The 23,284-nt window shown below is 48.8% G+C and overlaps 1 protein-coding gene across 3 annotated transcripts in view; it reads right to left on the bottom strand.

Annotated features, from left to right (window-relative positions):
• Positions 1–8,158: 8,158 nt before the first annotated feature.
• TCAIM (T cell activation inhibitor, mitochondrial) overlaps positions 8,159–23,284 on the bottom strand; it is a 33,218-nt gene continuing 18,092 nt past the window's right edge. For all 3 annotated transcript variants that reach the window (XM_066351223.1, XM_066351221.1, XM_066351222.1), the window contains exons 6-11: positions 23,038–23,160; positions 20,582–20,679; positions 20,213–20,304; positions 17,543–17,775; positions 16,039–16,170; positions 8,159–9,834 (exon numbers count right to left, since the gene is read on the bottom strand). In XM_066351223.1, coding sequence (XP_066207320.1) covers positions 9,594–9,834; positions 16,039–16,170; positions 17,543–17,775; positions 20,213–20,304; positions 20,582–20,679; positions 23,038–23,160 — 919 coding nt within the window. In that variant the 3' untranslated portion in view covers positions 8,159–9,593. The remainder of the gene's footprint in view (positions 9,835–16,038; positions 16,171–17,542; positions 17,776–20,212; positions 20,305–20,581; positions 20,680–23,037; positions 23,161–23,284) is intronic.

The following is a 23,284-nucleotide window of genomic DNA, read 5'->3' on the forward strand; positions in this document are numbered from 1 at the left end:
TCAGCCCAGCTAAAAACCAGGACTTCTAGCAGAGACATGGAGACCGGACATCAAGAACCCTAACCTTGTTTGTAGCTGACCTTTGGCATCATCTTATTTTTCTGAGTAACACCCTTAATTTTTATTTAAATGTTTTTTAAATTTATGATTGATTGTAGAAACAGGAAGGGAGGGAGGGAGAGAGAGAGAACCAATTTTTTCCACTTCTTTATGCCTTCTTTGGTTGATTTTATTTTTGATTGTTCAGTAACATATTATTCAGCCTCCCTGTCTTTGTGTGCTTTTCAGGTTTTTTTTTCTTGAGATTGATTTTTAGTTTCATACCATTATGGTCAGAGAAGGTGCTTGTTTTGTGTTCCACCCAGCATGTGGTCTGTCCTAGAAAACGTTGTGTGTGCTCTTGAACAGAATGTGTATTCTGCTGCTTTGGGGTGCAATGCTCTGAAGACAGCAGATTGGATGAATCAGCAGTCTGAACAGTACCGTTTAGACCAGTGGTTCTCAACTAGGGGACATTTGCCAATGTCTAGAGATAATTTGGTTGTCACAACTGAGAAGAGGGTGACAATCTCTAGTGGGTAGAGGACAAGGATGCTGCTAAATATCCTACATAGTACAGCACTGCCCCCCACAAGAAGGAATTGTCTGACCCCCAAATGCCAAGAGCGCTGAGGTTAAGAAACCCTGCTTGAGACATTCCTTCAGTCTTGGTGCTAAACTTTTTTTTTCTTATCTTGAACGTCTTTATATTTCCCTAATTCTTGAATAATTAGCTAAGCACATGAATCTGAGGGGCTGGTTTTTCTCAGCACGTTAATAGGCCTTCTTCCACGAAAGGAAACTTCATCCTGGATGACTTCCTCAGTTACTTCCTTCCTTTCACTGGTTTTCAAGATGCCTTCAGTGGCCCGTGGTTCGGCTACAATCTAGCTGAGGGGGGATGTTTTCAATGATCCTGTCTGGGATTCAGTGGGATCCCTCGCTCTGAGAATTCCAGTCTTTCATCAGCGTTGAAGCATTGTCAGCCTTCTAGGATTCAGTGGGGTCCCTCACTCTGAGAATTCCAGCCTTTCATCAGCGTTGAAGCATTGTCAGCCTTCTGTCCTTAATGTGGCCCCCAACCTCCCTGTTCCCCTAGAGCTTTCTCTCTGCTGTTACTGCTTCTCACTTCCCGTCTCACCTCTGTGCTCCTTAAGGAAAATGGCACTTCAGACCTTGTTCAACTTCACTTAGCCCTCCGCCCTCCCTGTCCTATCTTATGTTTAATCTGTCCATTGGGTTCTTATTCCTAATTACATTTTTTTCACTTTTAAAATGGAATATACATGAATATACATATACACGTACATATATATATTTCCATATTTGTATATGGAAAATGCTAAACTAAATATTCAAGAAAATCTTTTGTAGTAGATTTTGAGACATCTTAAATGTCCCACCAGATCATGATCTTGAGACAGGAATAGGGAAACAGCTTGGTCCCTGGGAGAGGGAACTTGCTTGTCGGCAGCTTTTTTGCACATCAGCTAAGTCTGTTTTTCAGATAAGTAACGAATCAGGAAACCACAGCTGAACTGCAGACCCCTCTCTATGAGCAGTGGGGAAGTCCTTTAACACAAACCATAATAAGTCCTGCACAATTCCAGAACGCTTCACCACACAGACCATAATAAGTCCTGCACAATCCCAGAATGCTTTGCTTTGCTGGCATAGATACCTGGGCATCAGTGCTACAAAAGAGAAGAAGCCTGCCATCTTACTCCCTGATTGGTTAACCCCAGCAACTTCTGTGTCCTTAAGCCATAAACACTGGAGCCCCGTATCTTGGGCAGCAGAACCCAGGACACTATCTCAGTGTTTTCGCCTTCTGCAGAGCCTCAACCAATCTGCTTTTGCTTCTATCAGTGTCCCTGGTCTAACTTTTATATCAGGAGACAAGAACCGAAAACTCATCGGTAACAATCCGTGTCAGGCCGGAAGCCTCCGAGAGGAGCCCGTGTGGGGTCCTGTGTGTAAGGCAGACAGCCTGGAACATGACCCTGGGGACTGAAGGACGGCACCTTTGTGGCCACATCATAGAAGTGGGAAAGCCCCCGGGCTAGGACAGAGCCTCGTAGGGAGGACATGCAGAGGTCAGGGGCTGAGGGATTGCTGCCAACAGCCTGCACAGAGGGGAGGGCCTGGCTCTGGCAGTGATGGAGGGCTCTTGGCCGCAGCAGGCACCTGGCCAGCGCTGGGTGGGGAGCAACCAGGGCTCCCTGGGACACCTCTCAGGGAGGCAGAGCGCAGGGCACCAGTGGCCTCAGTTTTTGCGGGGACAGGTTGGGGCTATTGGGGACTTTGACAGAGGGGCCGGAGGAGGGAGGGGCCGGGGGTGTGGCTGTGCCGGAGGGGGTCTGAGGTCACCAGGCAGAATGGAGGGTGGGAAATGTTTTACACAACAAAGATCAGGTTGCTAGGCGCACCCTGGCTTCCAAGGCCCCTCCCCCTCTCTGAGCTCCCTCCAGTGACTGCTCCACCCTCCACCTTCCAGACAGGTGAGCTTCAAACTTTCCAGTCCTCCAGCTCCTGGCCACCTCTCATACCCCCTCTGCCCCTGCTATCAGCCCCCCTGGTTCTGCACATCCCTGAGAGTGTGCTGACTTCCCCGTGGCCTTGCCTTGTGGACCACCAGGGGGTGGTGGGCAAGTCCTCTCTGCCTGAGAGCAGATCGGAGCTTCTTGTAGGATACAGGTGTCAGGCCCTTGAAAGCTGGTTGACTTAGGCCCTGGCCGGTTGGCTCAGCGGTAGAGCGTCGGCCTGGCATGCGGGGGACCCGGGTTCGATTCCCGGCCAGGGCACATAGGAGACGCGCCCATTTGCTTCTCCACCCCCCCCTCCTTCCTCTCTGTCTCTCCCTTCCCCTCCCGCAGCCAAGGCTCCATTGGAGCAAAGATGGCCCGGGCGCGCTGGGGATGGCTCCTTGGCCTCTGCCCCGGGCGCTGGAGTGGCTCTGGTCTCGGCAGAGCGACGCCCCCCGGAGGGGCAGAGCATCGCCCCTGGTGGGCGTGCCGGGTGGATCCCGGTCGGGCACATGCGGGAGTCTGTCTGACTGTCTCTCCCCGTTTCCAGCTTCAGAAAAATGCAAAAAAAAAAAAAAAGAAAGCTGGTTGACTTAGTTGATGGTCTAGATCAGGGGTCTCAAACTCACGGCCCGCGGGCCGCATACGGCCCGCCGAACAATTTTGTGCGCCGCAGACTAATCCACGAAGTTCAAAATATTTTGGATAAAATTAAGTAAGCCTAGGGGCCTACTTGTATTTTTCATTTCTCTAGCATCCTAGCTAGATATTAGCTTAGTTAACAGCAGTTGTGATGCGAACTGCAGTTTCTGGTCGTTTTGTGACACTGAGTAAACTGCATGTACGATTGTACTTGTTTTTTTTTTTTTTTTTTTTGCATTTTTCTGAAGCTGGAAACAGGGAGAGACAGCCAGACAGACTCCTGCATGCGCCCGACTGGGATCCACCCGGCACACCCACCAGGGGGCGATGCTCTGCCCATCCTGGGGGTCGCCATGTTGCGACCAGAGCCACTCTAGCACCTGAGGCAGAGGCCACAGAGCCATCCCCAGCGCCCGGGCCATCTTTGCTCCAATGGAGCCTTGGCTGCGGGAGGGGAAGAGAGAGACAGAGAGGAAAGCGCGGCGGAGGGGTGGAGAAGCAAATGGGCGCTTCTCCTGTGTGCCCTGGCCGGGAATTGAACCCGTGTCCTCCGCACGCTAGGCCGACGCTCTACCGCTGAGCCAACCGGCCAGGGCCCGATTGTACTTGTTGTACTGATTTTTTTTTTGTTTTCAACTGCAGTGAGAAAAGTGTTGCGTAACAGTTGCCTTTTGTAGACCTAGTGCGGCCCGCCGAACAGCTGTGATCTTGCTCTGCGGCCCACATGCTGAGTTGAGCTTGAGACCCCTGGTCTAGATAGTGTGCCCTGACATTTCTCAGGGGTGACAGTCACTGTCCATTCTAAAGAAGGGGAAGCAATTATCAAGCGTGACAGAAAGGGTGTAGGATGGGTCCCCCAGACAGATGGCAGACGGGTCCTCCTCACTCTTAGAATCTCTCTCACTTCTGCTGTGTCTCTGAGCCCAGTCAGAGAACGCTCTCTGTTTTCCAGGGCTCAAGGGGTAGGGTTGGGGTGCATGGGTAATAGAGGATAATGCCCTTGGTTTGATATCTGTGATTTTAATTACATCTGCAAAGTCCCTTTGCCGTGTACTGAAACAGGCGCTGGTTCCAAGGATTATGGCATGGCCATCTTTGGGGAACCACTCTGCTGACCACACATGGTCATGTTTTTCTAAAATTTACAAGCGTGATTTTTGTTTTTTTGTGAGAAGACCCAGCATTCTCCATTTTCCTCTGAATCTAAGAAAGGGTTTTTTCAGCTATAGTTCATTAATCATTGTTGCTTCCTGTACAAAATGAGTTTAAGGAGTGGCAACCAGTATTTTACTTTGTTTAAGATTTTATTTATTGATTTTTAGAGAGAGTAAGGGGGGAGGCAAGGAGCAGGAAGCATCAACTCATAGTTGCTTCTCATACGTGCCTTGACCGGGCGAGCCCAGGGTTTTGAACCAGCGACCTCAGTATTCCAGGTCAATGCTTTATCCACTGGGCCACCACAGGTCAGGCACAATCAGTATTTTTTTAAGGGATATAGTAGAATTGAATTGCATAGAAAATGTTGCACATAACTATGTTCCATAAAATTGTTAGTACACACACACATCTGAATTAGGTCCAGGTGTAAAGTATACTTCTTAGTATACTTGGTTCTGATTTAAAAATTTGAAAGAGACGTTAAGACCCTAGCATTCACCTGGAGCCTCGAGTGAGGTGTGCTCCTGGTCCTGAGAAGACTTCTGGAGCACCTGGCAGGTCTCCTTGCCAGAGCCTGGGCACAGGCGGTTTCCAGGGGCCCGGGGGCTGGTGGCTCCCCGCCCCGGATTGTGCAGGTCTCCTCGCTGGGGGTCACTGAAGGTTGTGCCTGTGTTGTCTCAATCTTCTCCTTGTAGCTATGCATACGGGTCACTCCGAACAGGGAAAGGAATCTCTCGACACGTTTTTCTGGGTAAATGAGATAACTGGAGAAGTCACCTACCCCCCACTTAAGGCAGATGTGCCTGCAGTTCCTCTTGAAATGCTCCAAGAGACCCCCTCATCTCAGCGTGGGAGCGTGCGGGAGGCTCCTCCCAGTGCCCAGTGCCTGGCCAGCTCGCCTGCGTGGAAGGCTGCCTCTCCATCCCCTCCTACTGCCTCACTGAGATACGGAGCCTCAAGAAACTCCTTCCCGCCCATGCTGATCCACTGCCTGGCTAAAGCTGAAGCCAGGAGTGCCCGGTCATTCTCAGAGATTCCTGTCACCATCTCGCCACCAGGAGGCGCTCTGCCAATATTTGGCCCCCTTAGATCAGTCTCTCTGCCCTCACCAGCCTCTACTTTTCCTCCCAGCCCTTCTGTCCTCTGGCCTATACCTGCAAGCCTCAATAACCGATTTTCCTTCTGAACTTGAGAGGATTTGCCTGGCCACACCCCTTAAGCACCTTTCTGAGCCACCTATGGCCAGAGCTGCCTGCCAACTCTACACCTGCATGATCTGGGGGGACCCGTGGCCTCCCCTGCAGACAGACACACAGGACTCCCCGCAAAATTCTTAGAGAATGTGCCAAATGCTTTCAAACTCAATATAAACGCATCTTAGATTCTGACACATAACGTTTTCTAGGCTTCCTTTACCACTCAAACCGGTTTGGTATTTTACTCCAAACTATTTGGAGTTCGATAATTCGGTTCTGATGTTGGTGTCACAGCCATGTGTTTAGTTTCTAGCCGGAGCCAGGAAGCCCTCCCTGATTGCCATGGGAATAAGCCCAAGGCCAGGCTGTTACCTGTGCTTACAACCCACCAGGGACAGGGCCAAGGTTCCCAGGCAGGCCTTCCTTGGGTTCAGTTAATTTGCTAAGGAGGTTCATAGAACTTAGAAACATTTTACTTACAAGACCACTAGTTTCTATAAAAGGAAGGAGGTGCCCTGGCCGGTTGGCTCAGCGGTAGAGCGTCGGCCTGGTGTGCGGGGGACCCGGGTTCGATTCCCGGCCAGGGCACACAGGAGAAGCGCCCATTTGCTTCTCCACCCCCACCCCCTCCTTCCTCTCTGTCTCTCTCTTCCCCTCCCGCAGCCAAGGCTCCATTGGAGCAAGGATGGCCCGGGCGCTGGGGATGGCTCCTTGGCCTCTGCCCCAGGCGTTAGAGTGGCTCTGGTCACGGCAGAGCGACGCCCCGGAGGGGCAGAGCATCGCCCCCTGGTGGGCAGAGCTTGCCCCTGGTGGGCGTGCCGGGTGGATCCCGGTCGGGCGCATGCGGGAGTCTGTCTGTCTGTCTCTCCCCGTTTCCAGCTTCAGAAAAATAAGTAGGGAAAAAAAAAAAAAAAAAGGAAGGAGGAAATGAGATGCACAGGGTGTGAGGTTGGGGGGGTTGCGGGGGGCTTGCAGGTGAGAGGGGGGCTTCCCCACTCTGTGCACTCGCTATCCCCATCTCCCTGTGTTCTCCAACCCCGAAGCTCTGTTTTGGGTTTTATGGCGGCTTTATGAAAATGGTGGCTTGATGAACTCATTGGCCATTGGTGATTGTTTCGATCTCCAGCCTTTTTATTGTCCCAGGGGATCTGGGATGGGACTGGGAGTTCCAACTCTCTAATCACAGAGTTGGGTCCTCTGTCAATCAGTCCCTATCCTTAGGTTGGGGGGGCTGTGTTCCCAAAAGCCAGCTCATTAACATAACAAAAGACACCTTCAAGGCTCCCATCACTGGAAATTCAAGGATTTTAGGAGGTCTGTGCCAGGAATGGAGACAAAGAACAAACATGTATTTCTTACTATAAAGCACATCACACGGACAGAGCGGGGCATCTGCTTGCCTTGTGCTCCACGTCCTGGGAGACCCTGGGCACCCAGGAGCCCGGCACTGAGTGGATTTTCTGAAGTCTTCTGAGCCGAGCCCAGTGCCCGGCCCAGGGGAGGTGCTGGGAAACACTCAGCGAAGGATTTCAAGACCCCTAGAACAGGGACCCCTCCTGGGGCTCCCATAATCCCCATAATTCCTTCCTGTCCCCCTGTGGGTGAACCCCTTAGTGTCCTAATCTTACCTGGTGCCAGGTCCCTTTAATGGTGGCCTGACTCTGAGCCATGAACCCCTGGGCCGGCACATCCGCGAGGGTGACCTGCATGGATGGGAGCCCTGCATGGGGGGAGAGGTCGTGAACCCAGGTGGCTTGGTTACCAGCTGCATGGGCCTGGGCAAGTGGCCATGATAAGCCTGTCATAGCCCCCCTCACACAGCCTGGCTCACGTTTGCTGAGCACCTACTATGTGCTGGAAAAGGAAGTCAGGGCCGTCGTCTCTCAGCCGGTAGTCATTGAGGCCGAGGGTACTTTGAAGTGGGCTATTTGCTTCCCAAATGATGGAATTACCACATTGACTCTGGTGAGGCTCTGATGGTCAGGAAGTTCTTCTTTCTGTCTAGCCACTCACTGCCTTTCCTGCTTTTACTTAAGCCAATCCAAGGGCAGTTGGTTACCTGTCCAGGATGATAGGCCGTGGATGAAGATCATGCTATCCTCAGACTGCTAGTGGGAAAATAGCCCCACGGACAGCCAGGTTGTCTTCTGCCCCCTTGGAGACCTCTCTCCAAGGCAGAAGTTCTGGTCAGAGCAGAGGGTTCCTACCAGCCCAGGCAATAGGGGACAAAGGATAGGCCCTCTGCACACTAACCAACAGAGCACTTCCAGACCAGCAGGAGGGCCCCTTCCTGTGATGTCCCTCTGGCGCCCTCTACTGAGAAAGCTTGACCATCACGCTCACTCTAAAGGAATCTGTGAAGGTCTGTCGGTCAGGAGCTCAGGCCACTCTCCCTGGAGCCCGTTTCTGACCTGAGGCTCTGTAGTAAGAGGGGCCTGACCCTGTGCCAGTGTTCTGAGCTCGCACAGAATTTTCCCTTTTACGTTAGATTGGGAGAGGAAGTCAAACAGGCACATACAGGCCACTAATTTCCTGTAATTTTTTATGGTGTTGAAATAGTTGTCAAACTATTACTAGCTGGATAAAAAGAGAAAACAATGACCTGATTAATATATTATTTATTATGTAACAAATAGTTCTGAAACAAAGTCAATTCAAAACATATCAATATTACTGAGGATCCTGTATTAGCTGATTTCGAAATGGCATAATCCAAACCTATTTTCCAATAAATTTTCTTATGTAACCTTTAAGGAATTTTTCACTCCCATTGTTTGGCTCTGGTAAGAACATGTTAATTAGAAAAAGTTTAGGTACAGCTATTAGGCACGGGTTAAAAGGGATGATTTACACACATTGTAAATATTACAAACTAGCATTTCTTTTGAACACACATTTGAATTTAAACTTTAGATGACCAGTGTTTTAGATGAATTTGAAACATACTTAATTATTTTTTTACACATCTTTCTTTTCTAATGCACTGTGAGGAAAAATTCCTCTTATTTCTTCAGTAGGAAGAGCCACAAAAATGGTGTCCCAAACTACTATTCCCTTTGCCTTCTGGAGAAACAAGCTGAAGAGGTTTTGGATCCGGTTAAAAATATCCTAAGAGAAATGTCTGCAGAGAGAGAAGCCCCTAGTATCTACAGTGGCCAGACCACGCCCCTTGGGGCTGGACTGTGTTGTGACCCCAGGGAATGCTACACAGCTGTGGAGCGGCACTCGGAACATTGGTGGGAACAGGAAAACAGAGGTGGAGAGGGAGACAGAAGTCCTGAATGGCTGGAAACACCTTACACCTGACCCTCCCTAGCTTGAACTCTTTGGAAAGCAAACAAGAATTTTTCTGGAGAGTGTTTTCCACGGCAACAAATGAATTGCCTTGTTACATGATTCTAAAAAATTAACTGTCTGTTGGTTTTATGTTACAGTTACAGTATTTCAATGGGAAGGAAAACTTATGGGTTTAAAACTAAACTGCCTGTCACTGAAGATGTATTAACAAACTGGTATCTGGCTGCTTATGACAATGTCAATACCATATATTCATTCCATTGCTTTTTTCCTTCTATTCTTTCTGTTAGGCAAAATTTGGTTATCTGGTTTTTGCTATCCCTCAACCTTCTGTTTTGGACTTCAACTGTCCATACTGGCTGCAAAGACATGTATACTGATACATGAGATTGAACTGGGCTACATACATACCCACATTCACTCATATAAAAATATATCTGTGACCCAGAGTCCCTCACTGATGTACACAAATATGTTTTTCATTCCAACAGCTTTTACCACCCCCACCCCCCCGCCCTTGCCAATCAGGTAAAAAACACCATGAGACCGGGAGTTAAAACCTTTTTTTAAACAAGTTTCCCAGCAGAATTATTTTTTTAAAAAAGGTCTACTTCTAAAGCAGCAGTTAGAAACTTTGTTCTTGTAGTAGGTAAGTAATACTGTTATAGCAAATTGTGGGTTTAAATAAGTTTAACAGTTTTTTAAATCTCTTTTAAAAATAATATAGCTTTCTGTGTTATTTAAAGGCTTCTCCACTTTTCCAATTCCAAGGAATGCAGAGGTCTCCATCTTGCATAACAGAGTAAAAGTGTGAAATGCAGAGGTGCATCCCTTGTAGATAAGGCAGCGATTGTTCTAGAAGTCTCTTACAACAATCCACCATCTGTATGCTAGACACGCTGGGCTCCTTATAGAACTTTTCCAGGGAAAATTTCTTCGTTGAAGCCTGCATCAATTCGTTTTCAATAACCTTTAACCTGTTATAGCAAAAAGAAAAATAATATTGCCACAAGCAAATGAAAGAACATAAAATGCAAACATACTTTTAGATTCCGGGGCTATACAACACTGGACATGGTGTCCACAAAAGACAAAGGACCTGCTTAGAAGGCATAGCAGTGGTGACCATGCAGTGCCTGGGATTCCCACCGGTATCTCTGAAAGTATTGGTTAAACTTTGTAGCAGTAATGGGGTAAAAGTAATTAATACGAAACTAAAACAGTTCTTATCTTGCCTCACCGAGCAGTGTTAGCTGAGCATGCACAACACCAAGTCTGACCCTTGGGCAGTAGTGACGTCTAGGTCCCCACACCCTCAGCAGCATCTGAGGCCAGGCCCTTCAAACCCTCTCTTCCCCCATCTGTTCCCTCCTCTTGGCCGGAGGCTAAAATGTCTGTTCCACCAAGGGCTTAAAACCTGGAAGACAACAACTCAGGCCTGTAGAGTGCTTAAGTGTCTTCAATCCTTCCTCCCACAGGTGGCAAAGGTTTTTGGATCTGCTGCACGGACTAAGAGTGAAGTGGACTGACCAGGCGGTGGCGCAGTGGATAGTGTCTGACTGGGACACGGGTGACCCAGGTTCGAGACCCCGAGGTTGCTAGCTTGAGCACGGGCTCATCTGGTTTGAGCAAAGCTCACCAGCTTGGACCCAAGGTCGCTGGCTCGAGCAAGGGGTTACTTGGTCTGCTGAAGGCCCGCGGTCAAGGCACAGATGAGAAAGCAATGAATGAACTAAGGTGTCGCAACGAAAAACTGATGATTGATGCTTCTCATCTCTCTCCGTTCCTGTCTGTCTGTCCCTATCTATCCCTCTCTCTGACTCTCTGTCTCTGTAAAAAAAAAAATAAGAGTGGACTCCATCCTGTCACGCCCTTCCAGGTGGACAGCACGTGGGAACCTTCCACTGGAGAAGGTAAGACCAAACTGCTCTCTGAAAACACCCCAAATCCTCTTCCACCTGCTCTTAAACTCTGTATGAAAGAGAAGTACGGGAAACATCCCTGAGCTGGGGTAACACGTGGGAAACGAGTGGGTGGTTGCAGTTTGTCTGCGTGGGCGGCCCTGACCGCGCCCCTTCTGCAATGACTCCAGACACCCTCTCAGGGTCTGTCGTTCTCCTGTGAAGTCACTCCTCCTAGACAGGGTGCGGCTGACGGGGCTTTCAGGACTACTCCGGGCGGGCGGGATTAGACAGGAGGAACGTAAAGGGCTCTTTCCACTTGCTCTGGAGGAAGTTCCAACAGTCCCGCTTGGAATGAAGAGCCCCGCGGGGGGGCGGAACTGGGGGGGCATTGGGGGGGGGCACGCCGCTGTGAAGCTCTCCCCTGCACGCAGCTCTGGGCAGTGCCTGCATTCCCATCCCTTCCCGAAGGAGCCTCTGGTCACCCCAGGCTTTCCCTGTCCCCTGGGCCACACCCCTGCCGTCTCTCTCAGTCTCCCTCCAGGGCACCGCCCAGAGGGTGGCCTTGCCGGTCTCTCCCGGTGTGCTCGGTTGCCTCTACTGTCCGTCGCAGACTAGCTTTAAAAATTGTTTTTTGCCTTTTCTTATAATTTCTTTGCTTTATTATACTCATAGCTAAAGGGGGAAAAAGAGAAGGGAGGCACTGTGACACGGTGAGTGTGGCTGGTGGTAAGGTCTCTTCTTCCAATGCTAAGAAACGGGCCCAACATTCCCCTGGGAAATGACCCGTCTCTCCTTTCACAGCAACTGTGTGTGTGTGTGTGTGTGTGTGTGTGTGTGTGTGTGTACTTTATAACACGAAGTGCAACCATTCTGCCCTGACATCTGAATGTGGGTTCCCCAAGTGCATCTGTCCATTTGCACCATGCCTGCCAGGGACATCCACCTGCTGGGTGCCCAGCTTCCCAACAAGCATTAGCTGACTCAATGAGCATTCTTTTACATGGTTGTTTCTATAATACTGCATGCACTTATCAAAATTATTTAGCTACTTGTTACTGTTGTACACTTCTGTGTTTCCAGTCTGTCTAAGTGGTTTTGAACTGTGCAGCCCACGCAGCTGGGTAGGAGCTCCCACAAACAAAGCGCGGGGTGTCCAGGGAGAGCTGGTTCACTGGAAGCCCTGCCCCCTGGGTCATTACCGCCTGCCCAGCTGTGAGCTAGGTGATGACCAGCCTCCCAAGGGGTGGGGCTCCACAGAGGTGACACTTCCTACTTAGCCACACAATGTTAGGGGACTGGGCTACGGGCCCTGCTGTCTTGAGGTCATGTGGAAGCCAGAAAGACAGGTGCCAGGTTCCAGCTTAGAATAGCGGGTTTTAGACTGCTCAGAGGTCCCGTGGGCATTGTGGCCTCTTCAAGTAAAGCACTGCGAGCCTTTACCTTCTTTATAAATTGGGTATTCACTTCGGAATTCACCTTACAGAGAGCTGTGCAGCTAAAGCGTCTGTACACCACTGGGAAGAACATGCCTCACTAAGGGAGGTAGCTAACCACGGCCTGGCGACCACGCCCAGGGTGCCCTGGGCAGCAGGGAAGGGGGAAGGGCAGGGGAGGAGGAGCTCCGGCTCATCAGGTGCCTGCAGTGGCGGTGTCTGAGGGAGGGGACGTGGGCAGGGCACCTGAGTGGGTTCCTCTCCGTGGAGGATGCGGACAGGGACGAGCATAGGGCAGGGAGACGTGAACAAGGGAGTTAGTCGCTGAGTATTTACTGGGTGCCAGACACCAATCCTGGCACCGGAGGAAACAAAATACAGTGTGTCTGTAAAGTCATGGTGCACTTTTGACAGGAAAGCAACAAAAGACGATAGAAATGTGAAATCTGCACCAAATAAAAAACCCTCCTAGTTTCTGTAGGATGATGTCGCAGCATGTGCGCATGCGCAGATGACATAACACCGTGTATACAGCGGAGCAGCCCACGGCCATGCCAATCGAGATGTGGACGAAACAGAGGAAAGTTCAGTGTGTTCTGTGGCTCGCTAAATTCAAATCTGTGACCAAAGTGCAACGTGAATATCGGTGCGTTTATAATGAAGCGCCACCACATAGGAATAACATTACTCAGTGGGATAAGCAGTTGAAGGAAACCGGCAGTTTGGTGGAGAAACCCCGTTCTGGTAGGCCATCAGTCAGTGACGAGTCTGTAGAGGCTATACGGGATAGCTACCTAAGGAGCCCTAAAAAATCTGTGTGTGGGGCCACATCGAACTGCACTGAATAGGTATGAAACTGGGAGAGTTTTCCTTTTATTTGGTGCAGATTTCACATTTCTATCTTCTTTTGTTGCTTTCCTGTGACGGGTCAAAAGTGCACCATGACTTTACGGACACACTGTAAAATCTCTGCCCTCAGGAAGCTGACATTCTATTCTGGGGGAGACGGAAATAACTAAATAAGGAAAACAGGGCCCAGTCTCCAGCCATGTGCTCAGGAAGACCTCACCAAGGTGACGCTGACAGGTGAGGGGGAGAGACCTGGGAGGAAGTGCTCTGGGCCCAGGAAGCCAGGCAGGCCGCATGGGCCGAGGAAGGTAAAAGGGGGCTGGCAGGAGCAGCCCCGACGAGGCGCCCCAAGGAGCACTCATCCTGCTGTGCTGATGACACTAGACTGAGGTGAGGTGAGAAGACGTGTGTGGGAGCCTGGAGACCAGAGGGGTCACCAGAGAGTGACCTAGGCTCCGAGAAGGGTGTGGCAGTAAGAAAACACGAGGCCGGCCCTGGCCGGTTGGCTCAGTGGTAGAGCGTCGGCCTGGCGTGCAGAAGTCCCGGGTTCGATTCCCGGCCAGGGCACACAGAAGAGGCGCCCATCTGCTTCTCCACCCCTCCCCCTCTCCTTCCTCTCTGTCTCTCTCTTCCCCTCCCGCAGCGGAGGCTCCATTGGAGCAAAGATGGCCCGGGCGCTGGGGATGGCTCCTTGGCCTCTGCCCCAGGTGCTAGAGTGGCTCTGGTCGCAGCAGAGCGACGCCCCGGAGGGGCAGAGCACCCCCCCCCCTGGTGGGCAGAGCGTCGCCCCTGGTGGGCGTGCCGGGTGGATCCCGGTCGGGCGCATGTGGGAGTCTGTCTGACTGTCTCTCCCCGTTTCCAGCTTCAGAAAAATACAAAAAAAAAAAAAAAAGAAAAAAGAAAACACGAGGCCATCGGCTTCTGGGTGGACGAAGGAGGTGGAGCAGAGGCTGTGTGGACTGGGGATGGGGTGTGAGGAAGTCGGGAGGAATCAAGGTGGCTCAGCTTGTTTATTCACCTGAACACTGGGTCAGATGGAAGTTTCAGAAACCAACCATCTGAATTTTATTTTTTAAAATCCTTCCTTAAAATCTAGTAGCAGTATTCCTCCAAAGTGATCCACTGGCCACAGAGAAAGGAGAAGCAGCAGCCAAGCCACCAGCCCAGACAAGAGGCTGGCCGCACACTTACAGTTCACAAAAGTGATGTCACGAACACCAGTTTTACCAAGCGATCACCAAGCAGGATATCTGTGCGGCGGGAGCTGGTCAGCTGGGTTGTCAGTAGCGCAAACCAAACAGAGATGCAGCTTCTTCACTTATTTTAGACATAAAACTACCCCCTATCACTTGTTCAAGGGACAACCTCAAGCCCTCCTCTGTGGCCACCTGTCTATTTCGTGTCCCTGGCTTTCTTTTTTTTTATTTTTATTTTTTATTATTATTATTATTTTTTTTTTTTACATAGACAGATAGAGAGTCAGAGGGATAGATAGGGACAGACAGACAGGAATGGAGACAGATGAGAAGCATCAATCATTAGTTTTTCGTTGCGCATTGCGACTTCTTAGTTGTTCATTGATTGCTTTATCATATGTGCCTTGACTGCGGGCCTTCAGCAGACTGAGTAACCTCTTGCTGGAGCCAGCGACCCTGGGTCCAAGCTGGTGAGCTTTTTGCTCAAGCCAGATGAGCAGCCCACGCTCAAGCTGGAGACCTCGGGGTCTCGAACCTGGGTCCTTCCACATCCCAGTCCAACACTCTATCCACTGCGCCACTGCCTGGTCAGGCTCCCTGGCTTTCTAAAGCAGGAGTTTGTGGGGACAGAGGCGTGGAGGGCAGCGATGCAGGAGCAGTAAGTAAGGGATGCCTCCCCCGCCACCTCCCGGGCCCCAGGAGTGCCCCTCACCCTCTCCTTGAGGTGTGGGCCTCCCCCGCCACCGCCTGCCCTCAGGGCTCCTGGTCCCTTCCCAGAGCGTCAGCCTTGGCGCTTTCACGCAGTGGCCAGTGACCACTGACACAGTTATAACACTCACGTCCCCTAATGGACGCAGGTCCCAGGAGGGCAGAGGCCAGGCCTTCGCGAAGTGGCACCTTTCACAGCTCTGGGCACACAACAGTCCCAGCAGTGACAACTACGGAAGTGGCACCTTTCACAGCTCTGGGCACACAACAGTCCCAGCAGTGACAACTACGGAAGTGGCACCTTTCACAGCTCTGGGCACACAACAGTCCCAGCAGTGACAACTACGGAAAGACACCTTGATAAGCAAACCCCTTTGGGCAACATCTTTAGATAAACAACCCTCTTCTGAACGGGATTCCGAGTAGATCCACAGAACATTATTAAACAGATCAGCACTGCTTATGAAACAATTGTTTTTTACTTTAAAATTTCTTGTTTAATTAAAATGCAGATGAAGTTTGCTTTCTATTGTAATTAAAAAAATTTTAAACAATGGAAATTCCTATTAGTCAACTCAAGTAGTAACTAATATTCCTCCTTGTTGCCACCTTTACCGCCGGGAGCATCTCTTTCTGGTATGCCCACCTTTCGTTCTGTTCCCAGTGACTTATTTTAACAAGCCCTGCTTCTCAGAACGAGGTCCATGGCAGAACATAACTCAGGTGGCTAGAAGGCAGCCACGCCAGTCCCCCCTGCCCCCCCCAGCCCCCAGCAGACCAGCCAGGTGAGTAAACAGGGAGCCCCATCAGTAAAGTGGGCGCTAAAGGCCGTGTCTGAGCCCCCCCAGAATGAGAAGCACCCCCCCCGCCCCGGGGCCAGCAGAACCAGCCGGGTGAGTAAACAGGGAGCCCGGTCAGTAAAGTGGGCACTAAAGGCCGCGTCTGAAACCCCCCAGAATGAGAAGCCCCCCCCCCGCCCCGGGGCCAGCAGAACCAGCCGGGTGAGTAAACAGGGAGCCCCATAAGTAGTAAAGTGGGCACTAAAGGCCGCGTCTGAAACCCCCCCAACCCCCGGGGCCCACGGCACTCACTCCTCTTTCCTCTTCAGTTTCTCTCGGGCCTGCTGGGCTCTGCTGAGAATAAACCACTGCAGGTTTGTGGGGTCACAGAGGGTCGGGATGTTGAAATGCCCGAGGTCATGCAGGCTGGGCGCATACCTGTCACTGCAATGAAACACAGGAAAGGAAAAGCCACCGCTCCCTCCAGCCCCCACTCCGTATTCATGTTGAAATATCCCCCAATTGTTGCGAGCAGTGTATTTTGTGAGCCTGGTTAACGGAAAAGGGACTCGGCAAGGAAAGGTGCCCTCAGAGGGGCCACACCAACTTCAGGTCCTGCTGTGTCCACAGAGGCACGCTCTGGCAGGGTGACCACTCACTCAGCCCTGCGGCCCTCCGCATCTGTGAGACCGGAGGGTGGCCGGGGTCACCTGAGGTGTGAGTGAGAGGGAGACGCACTGTGCTCCGAGCACAGCGCCTGGGACACGGCACACGGAGGCCCCGCGCAGAAAGTACTGGCTATCAGTTAACGTTAGCTTAATCAATCTTGTCAGGTTTCCCACTGGACTGACTTGACCCTCTAAGTGGCAATACAGCTGCAGAATGTTCTAGAGCAGGGGTCTCAAACTCGCGGCCCGCAGGCCACATGCGGCCCGCCGAACAATTTTGTGCGGCCCGCAGACTAATCCACGAAGTTCAAAATATTTTGGATAAAATTAAGTAAGCCTAGGGGCCTACTTGTATTTTTCATTTCTCTAGCATCCTAGCTAGATATTAGCTTAGTTAACAGCAGTTGTGATGCGAACTACAGTTTCTGGTCATTTTGTGACACTGAGTAAACTGCATGTACGATTGTGCTTGTTGTACTGATTTTTTTTTGTTTTCAACTGCAGTGAGAAAAGTGTTGCGTAACAGTTGCCTTTTGTAGACCTAGTGCGGCCCGCCGAACGGCTGTGATCTTGCTCTGCAGCCCACATGCTGAGTTGAGTTTGAGACCCCTGTTCTAGAAAGTCAATCCTTAGTTCTCTGACGCTGGCTTTTCTAATGTGTAAAAGTGTCGCTAACAGACTCAGTGACCTTCTTTTCTTTGATTCTTAACAATCACACACTGAAATACAAAACAATTTAACTGTCTTATACCCCATCTACGTGGATAAAGGAATGTCATTCTTTTTTTTTTCTTTTTTTTTTAGAGAGAGAGAGTCAGAGAGAGGGATAGATAGGGACAGACAGGCAGATGGGGAGAGCTGAGAAGCATCAATTATCAGTTTTTCGTTGCGACACCTTAGTTGTTCATTGATTGCTTTCTCACATGTCCCCTGTCTGCGGGCCTTCAGCAGACCGAGTAACCCCTTGCTCAAGCCAGCGACCTTGGGTCCAAGCTGGTGAGCTTTTTGCTCAAACCAGATGAGCCCGTGCTCAAGCTGGCGACCTCGGGGTCTCGAACCTGGGTCCTCCGCATCCCAGTCCGACGCTCTATCCACTGTGCCACCGCCTGGTCAGGCAGGAATGCCATTCTTGTTTCAGGTGGACTTACCTGTTGAGGATCATTTGTAAACCACGCAGACTTTGAGGATGGAAAGGTATTCTGTTATTCGATAGTCTGTTGTAGAACACATTCAGAAGTGAGTAATATTCCTCAAGCATCAGGACTGGTTGTAATTCTTCGATGTAAACAACTTGTATGCCGCCGAGAAGATAGCTTATTTGGTCTTCCAAAAGCATCAGCCTCCTCTGAAGGTCAAAATAACTTGGTAATCTTTCAAAAAGCTACAGGATTAAAAAAAAATAGAAATATTTAGTTTTATGTTACAATAACTCAATTTTAGGATTCTAAAAAATGGTATTGAGATATTTAAACAAGACAATTATTTTCCTAAAAGGAACACTCAAGTAAGTGACAAGCAAGAGACTTAATGTAATGCTAGAAGTATTAATATTCAAAACAAATCACAATTGATCTTAGGGGTTTGTAGATAGGAACTGAAGAGACTGCAGAAAAAAAGAAATATGTTCCAAATAAAAATAAGTCTTAAGTACTAACAGATTTGGGTAGGATCTCTACGTAGTTTAGCATTATTAAAAGGTATACTAAAGAAGGTTTTAGAAATAGAGTATCTGTCTTTCAATTCCAAGTCTCTTTCTTCAGAATTTACTTTAACATCTAAATGAAATTCAATGCGATAGACACTACTGAACACCTACCATGGATAAGCACTAAACTGGGCCCCTGGAGTGTACAGATAGAGAGTTTCTCCCTGTTGGCCAGGGGCTCACAGTATGGGGATGAGGAAACCAAATAAAAATCAGAATTCAGCATGCGAGGTGTCTCGGCAGGATGGCTGGACACAGAGGAGGGTCAATCAAAGGCTTCTAAGGACGACTGGTCTAATGTGACCAATCCGAAACGAGAAACAGGGGTTAGAAAAGGTTAGGTGCGGGGTGGGGGTGGGGGGGTGTAGGAAAGTGGAAAGAGCAGGCGCTGACACAGAGGCAGGGGCAGGGAGGCTGGTGCGTGCCGGCCGGCTGCAGGGAGAGCAGAGGCTGCAGAGGCAGGTGGGGGAGGTCAGGGGCAGCCCTGGGTGCTGCGTTGAGGACTCAGATTTCACACGGAAAGCTGTGCTCATACAACCTTCATGGGGGCTGAAAGGCATGGAAAACTTGGCTATAGTAAAAGCAACAGCAGTATAAAAAGTCTACAACGATTTATAATATACTCTAACACTGTGAAAAATACCATAATTTCCCCCCTTTTTCAATTTTTTTTTCAATGGTTATTTATAAATGGTAACTACATTGTAAAAACTTTTTGAGGTAACTATAAATTCACAGATCTTTCACCCAGGTTCCCAATGGTAACGTCATGGAGCACCAGAGTACACTGGGACCACTTGGAAATGGAGACTGACACAGTTAGTTCACTAACCTTGTCAGATTTCATTGTTTTACTTGCACTGGCTGTGTGTGTGTGTGTGTGTGTGTGTGTTTAAAACTCTAGGAGAAAACACTAATTTACAGTGGCAGAAAGCAGCCCGGTGGTCGGCTGGGAGGGGTCATGGATGGAAGAGAGGGTTGACAAAGGGCTGAGAGCACCCCTCTGTGGGCGGTGAGGATGTCCCCCACCTAGACTGTGCTAATGATTTCACAGGTATTTACATGTCAGATCTCATCAAATCACACACATGAAATACAGTGTGTTGTATGTCAATCACACCACAGTAAATCTATTAAAATCAAAATAAAACAACAGAATGCAGGCCTTTAGGTGATGCTTCAGAAAAGACTATAAAATTTCCAAATAAAAACTGACTTAAAAATCAGTCTTCTGGCCTGACCAGGTGGTGGTGCAGTGAATAGAGCGTCGGACTGGGATGCGGAGGACCCAGGTTCGAGACCCTGAGGTCGTCAGCTTGAGCGCGGGCTCATCTGGCTTGAGCAAAGAGCTCACCAGCTTGAACCCAAGGTCGCTGGCTCCAGCAGGGGGTTACTCGGTCTGCTGAAGGCACGCGGTCAAGGCACATGTGAGAAAGCAATCAATGAACAACTAAGAAGTCACAATGCGCAACGAGAAACTGATGATTGATGCTTCTCATCTCTCCGTTCCTGTCTGTCTGTCCCTATCTCTGCCTCTGTTAAAAAAAAAAAAAAAATCAGTCTTCTGGCTTTGGCCGGTTGGCTCAGTGGTAGAGCGTCGACCTGGCGTGCAGGAGTCCCAGGTTCAATTCCTGGCCAGGGCACACAGGAGAAGAGCTCATCTCCCTCTCCACCCCTCCCCCTCTCCTTCCTCTCTGTCTCTCTCTTCTCCTCCCGCAGCCGAGGCTCCATTGGAGCAAAGTTGGCCCGGGTGCTGAAGATGGCTCTGTGGCCTCTGCCTCAGGCGCTAGAGTGGCTCTGGTCGCAACAGAACGATGCCCCGGATGGGCAGAGCATCACTCCCTGGTGGGTGTGCCGGGTGGATCCCGGTCGGGCGCATGCGGGAGTCTGTCTGACTGCCTCCCCATTTCTGGCTTCGGAAAAATCAAAAAAAAAAAAAAAAATCCAAAAAAAAAAATCACTCTTCTAAGTATTTTAACTACATGATATTAAGCATCTGATCTGAAAAGAGCTCTAACTACAATGAAAAAAATTTTAGTTGACATAATAGCATAGTTTGAAACAAAAAAATGTCAATGACAAATGAGATATTTTCATTTAAGCCTGTGCTTACTTTTGTCCAGTGATGGTGGACATCCATCGTCCCCAGCATCACATGACCCACTGCACTCATCCCCGACTGGTCTGTGAATATCACTGTGCATCCTGGTGGCGAAACAGAAACCCTCTGGTCACTGTTGAGAGATGCTTCATTCTCTTAGCACTGTACAAACAATTACTTAAATTCAGTGTATAAATTCAGGATTAAATTCAGTACAAAGCATAAAGGCTAATTTTATGTCACTGATTTATTCAAAGGAACAGATTTAAAAATTCAGCTATGATAAAATCACAGCTGCAAAGACTTCTAATAGTTTTCCTTTGCAATTTACAGACGTGTATAGTGGCAGAAATATTTTAAAAGAAAATGGAAATTGTTTACCTTTTGCATTTTTAAGTGTTTCCAAGTTCTGCTGGGCTAAGCGGCCTAAACTGTGCAGCTGGCTACAGCGATGGGCGATGCCCCAGCTCCGCTGCCACCTGGTCCAACAGAGAGCACACAGGTGCGTCAGCCCGGCCCGGGGAGGGGCACGCGCCCCCAGGTGCTCAAGGGTGCACACTCGCGTTTCTACACTAGCTCAGCTGTCAAGAAGCAACCCAGTGGAAAATGAATTGTTTACCAGAGGGTAAAAATATTACCACCCATGTTCAGGTATCCAAAGATTTAAAACAAAGCAAGTACGCTACGGTGCTCCTCTTTTAAGACGAGGGTAAAATGGGTAAGAACTTGGAAAAATATCTTATTCTCCTCCATGTTGTTCAGTGGTAATGATTTTGCTTCCGATTTAAGTTCCAAATAGGATCCCAGTAAGGTTTAGCACAGTGGTTCTCAACCTGTGGGTCGCGACCCCGGCGGAGTTGCCTAAAGCCATCAGAAAATACATAATGCATATCAGATATTTACATTCCGAATCATAACTGTAGCAAAATTACAGTTATGAAGTAGCCACCAAAATTATTTTTTGGTTTGGGGTCACTGCAACATGAGGAACTGTATTGCGGGGTCACGGCATTAGAAAGGTTGAGAGCCACTGGTTTAGCAGATCATTTTTTCTTATTGTTGAGAAAGTGATTTTATGACACCATGTAATCTACTTAAGTTTTTTTCCATTGATTTTGAGAGAGAGGGAGAGAGAGAAAGGGGGAGAGAAAGGGACAGAGAGGAAGAGGGAAGAAGGGAGAGAGAAGCATTAACTCGCCGTTTCACTTGGTTGCTCCATTTGGTTGTGCACTTACTGATTGCTTCTCATACCTGCTCTGACTAGGGGTCGGTGTGCTCGGACGATGCTGTATGCACTGAGCCACCTGGTCTAGGCCATAATCTGCCCATTTTATAAGTGAACATTAGATCTTAGTGACAAAGTGGAACCTGACATCCACATGCTGTCACAGAAGTGCTCTTCGTAAATATCAAGAACACCAGCCTTAGGTGGCATCAGAAAACCTGCCCTTGAATTCTAATTCTGGGATTTACTAGCTCTGTGACCTTGAACAAGCTTTCTCTCTTTCATACGTGCGAAGTGGGGACCCTTCCTACCGTCCGCACTCTAAATCAAAGGAGAATCCATGAGAAGGAACAGGCTCTTCAAAACTCAGTTTCCTCGGTCATCTGAACACTGATCTGATGATGCCATTTCTTATCAAATGAAATTGATTAAAATTTTTTTCCTTTAACCCACAATTAAAAAACTAAGATATAATTTTTTTTTTCTTTCATTTTTCTGAAGCTGGAAACAGGGAGAGACAGTCAGACAGACTCCCGCATGCGCCCGACCAGGATCCACCCGGCACGCCCACCAGGGGGCGATGCTCTGCCCATCCTGGGCGTCGCCATGTTGCGACCAGAGCCACTCTAGCGCCTGAGGCAGAGGCCACAGAGCCATCCCCAGCGCCCGGGCCATCTCTGCTCCAATGGAGCCTTGGCTGCGGGAGGGGAAGAGAGAGACAGAGAGGAAAGCGCGGCAGAGGGGTGGAGAAGCAAATGGGCGCTTCTCCTGTGTGCCCTGGCCGGGAATCGAACCCGGGTCCTCCGCACGCTAGGCCGACGCTCTACCGCTGAGCCAACCGGCCAGGGCCCTAAGATATAATTTTACAAAATGAACATTGTGATAAAGCTACTAAATGCTGTTCTTATTAATAAATGGTCTTTTCACACAGGCTGTCAAGAATTAGAGAAAAAATGTCCGTCACAATGTTTCTGTTTGTTGGAAAGCAGTCATGTCCATGGTCCTCAAATGTTTTGGTCTCAGAACCCCACTGCACTCTCAAACACTGAGAACCTAAAGAGCCTTTGTTTATGTGGGTTACACCTATTGACATTTATGACAGCAAGAATTAAAGCTCAGTAATTTCTCCACAATATTGTGAAATAAAGCTTATTTCCTTTTATGCTTAGGAAATTCCTTCATTTTACTAATCCTAGTCTGTTTTGACAGCTCTTTTAAAATATGTACTAGAAAAAGTTATTTTCATGTATATAGAACCAAGAATACAATATCCATTTCTCTCTCCTTTCCTCTTTTTTAACTCAAAATACCAGCCTTACATGATGGACGAATAATTATTTTTTACATATAAAGGATGTTTTTCTTACAAACTCATTATGTAAAATACTTCAAATAGCTATTACCAGTCTCTAAACCTTATTTTACTATTTTAAACAAGAAATTGATAGTTGTTTTCTTACACAGATGAACATTTGATTACTTTCATAAAAAGCAAATTGAAGAATACTTAGTTATCCAAATAATTTAGGTAAAAGATGCAAATATTTAATGCTGGAAGACCTCACCAACAGGTAATGCAGGTTTCCTCTGATCTCAGAGCTGAGTTCATTACCTGATGTCGGAGAGCTGCAGCTGACAGGACAGCTCATCTTTTAAGCGATCTAGTTCTTTTCTAAGTGGCAAACTATTCTCCAGCTTTTTAACAGCACGTTTCCCGTTGTTATCTAGCCAGGCTCTAGAAAGAAAAAATTAGGGATATACGCATTCTAACTACAGTGCAAACATACCCACTATTAAAAGACATACACCTTACTTTAAAGTAGCCCCAATGTTAAACTCCAATCAAACCTTTACCAAAT

Source organism: Saccopteryx leptura, chromosome 10, assembly GCF_036850995.1.
Source record: "Saccopteryx leptura isolate mSacLep1 chromosome 10, mSacLep1_pri_phased_curated, whole genome shotgun sequence".
Lineage (NCBI taxonomy): Eukaryota > Metazoa > Chordata > Mammalia > Chiroptera > Emballonuridae > Saccopteryx > Saccopteryx leptura.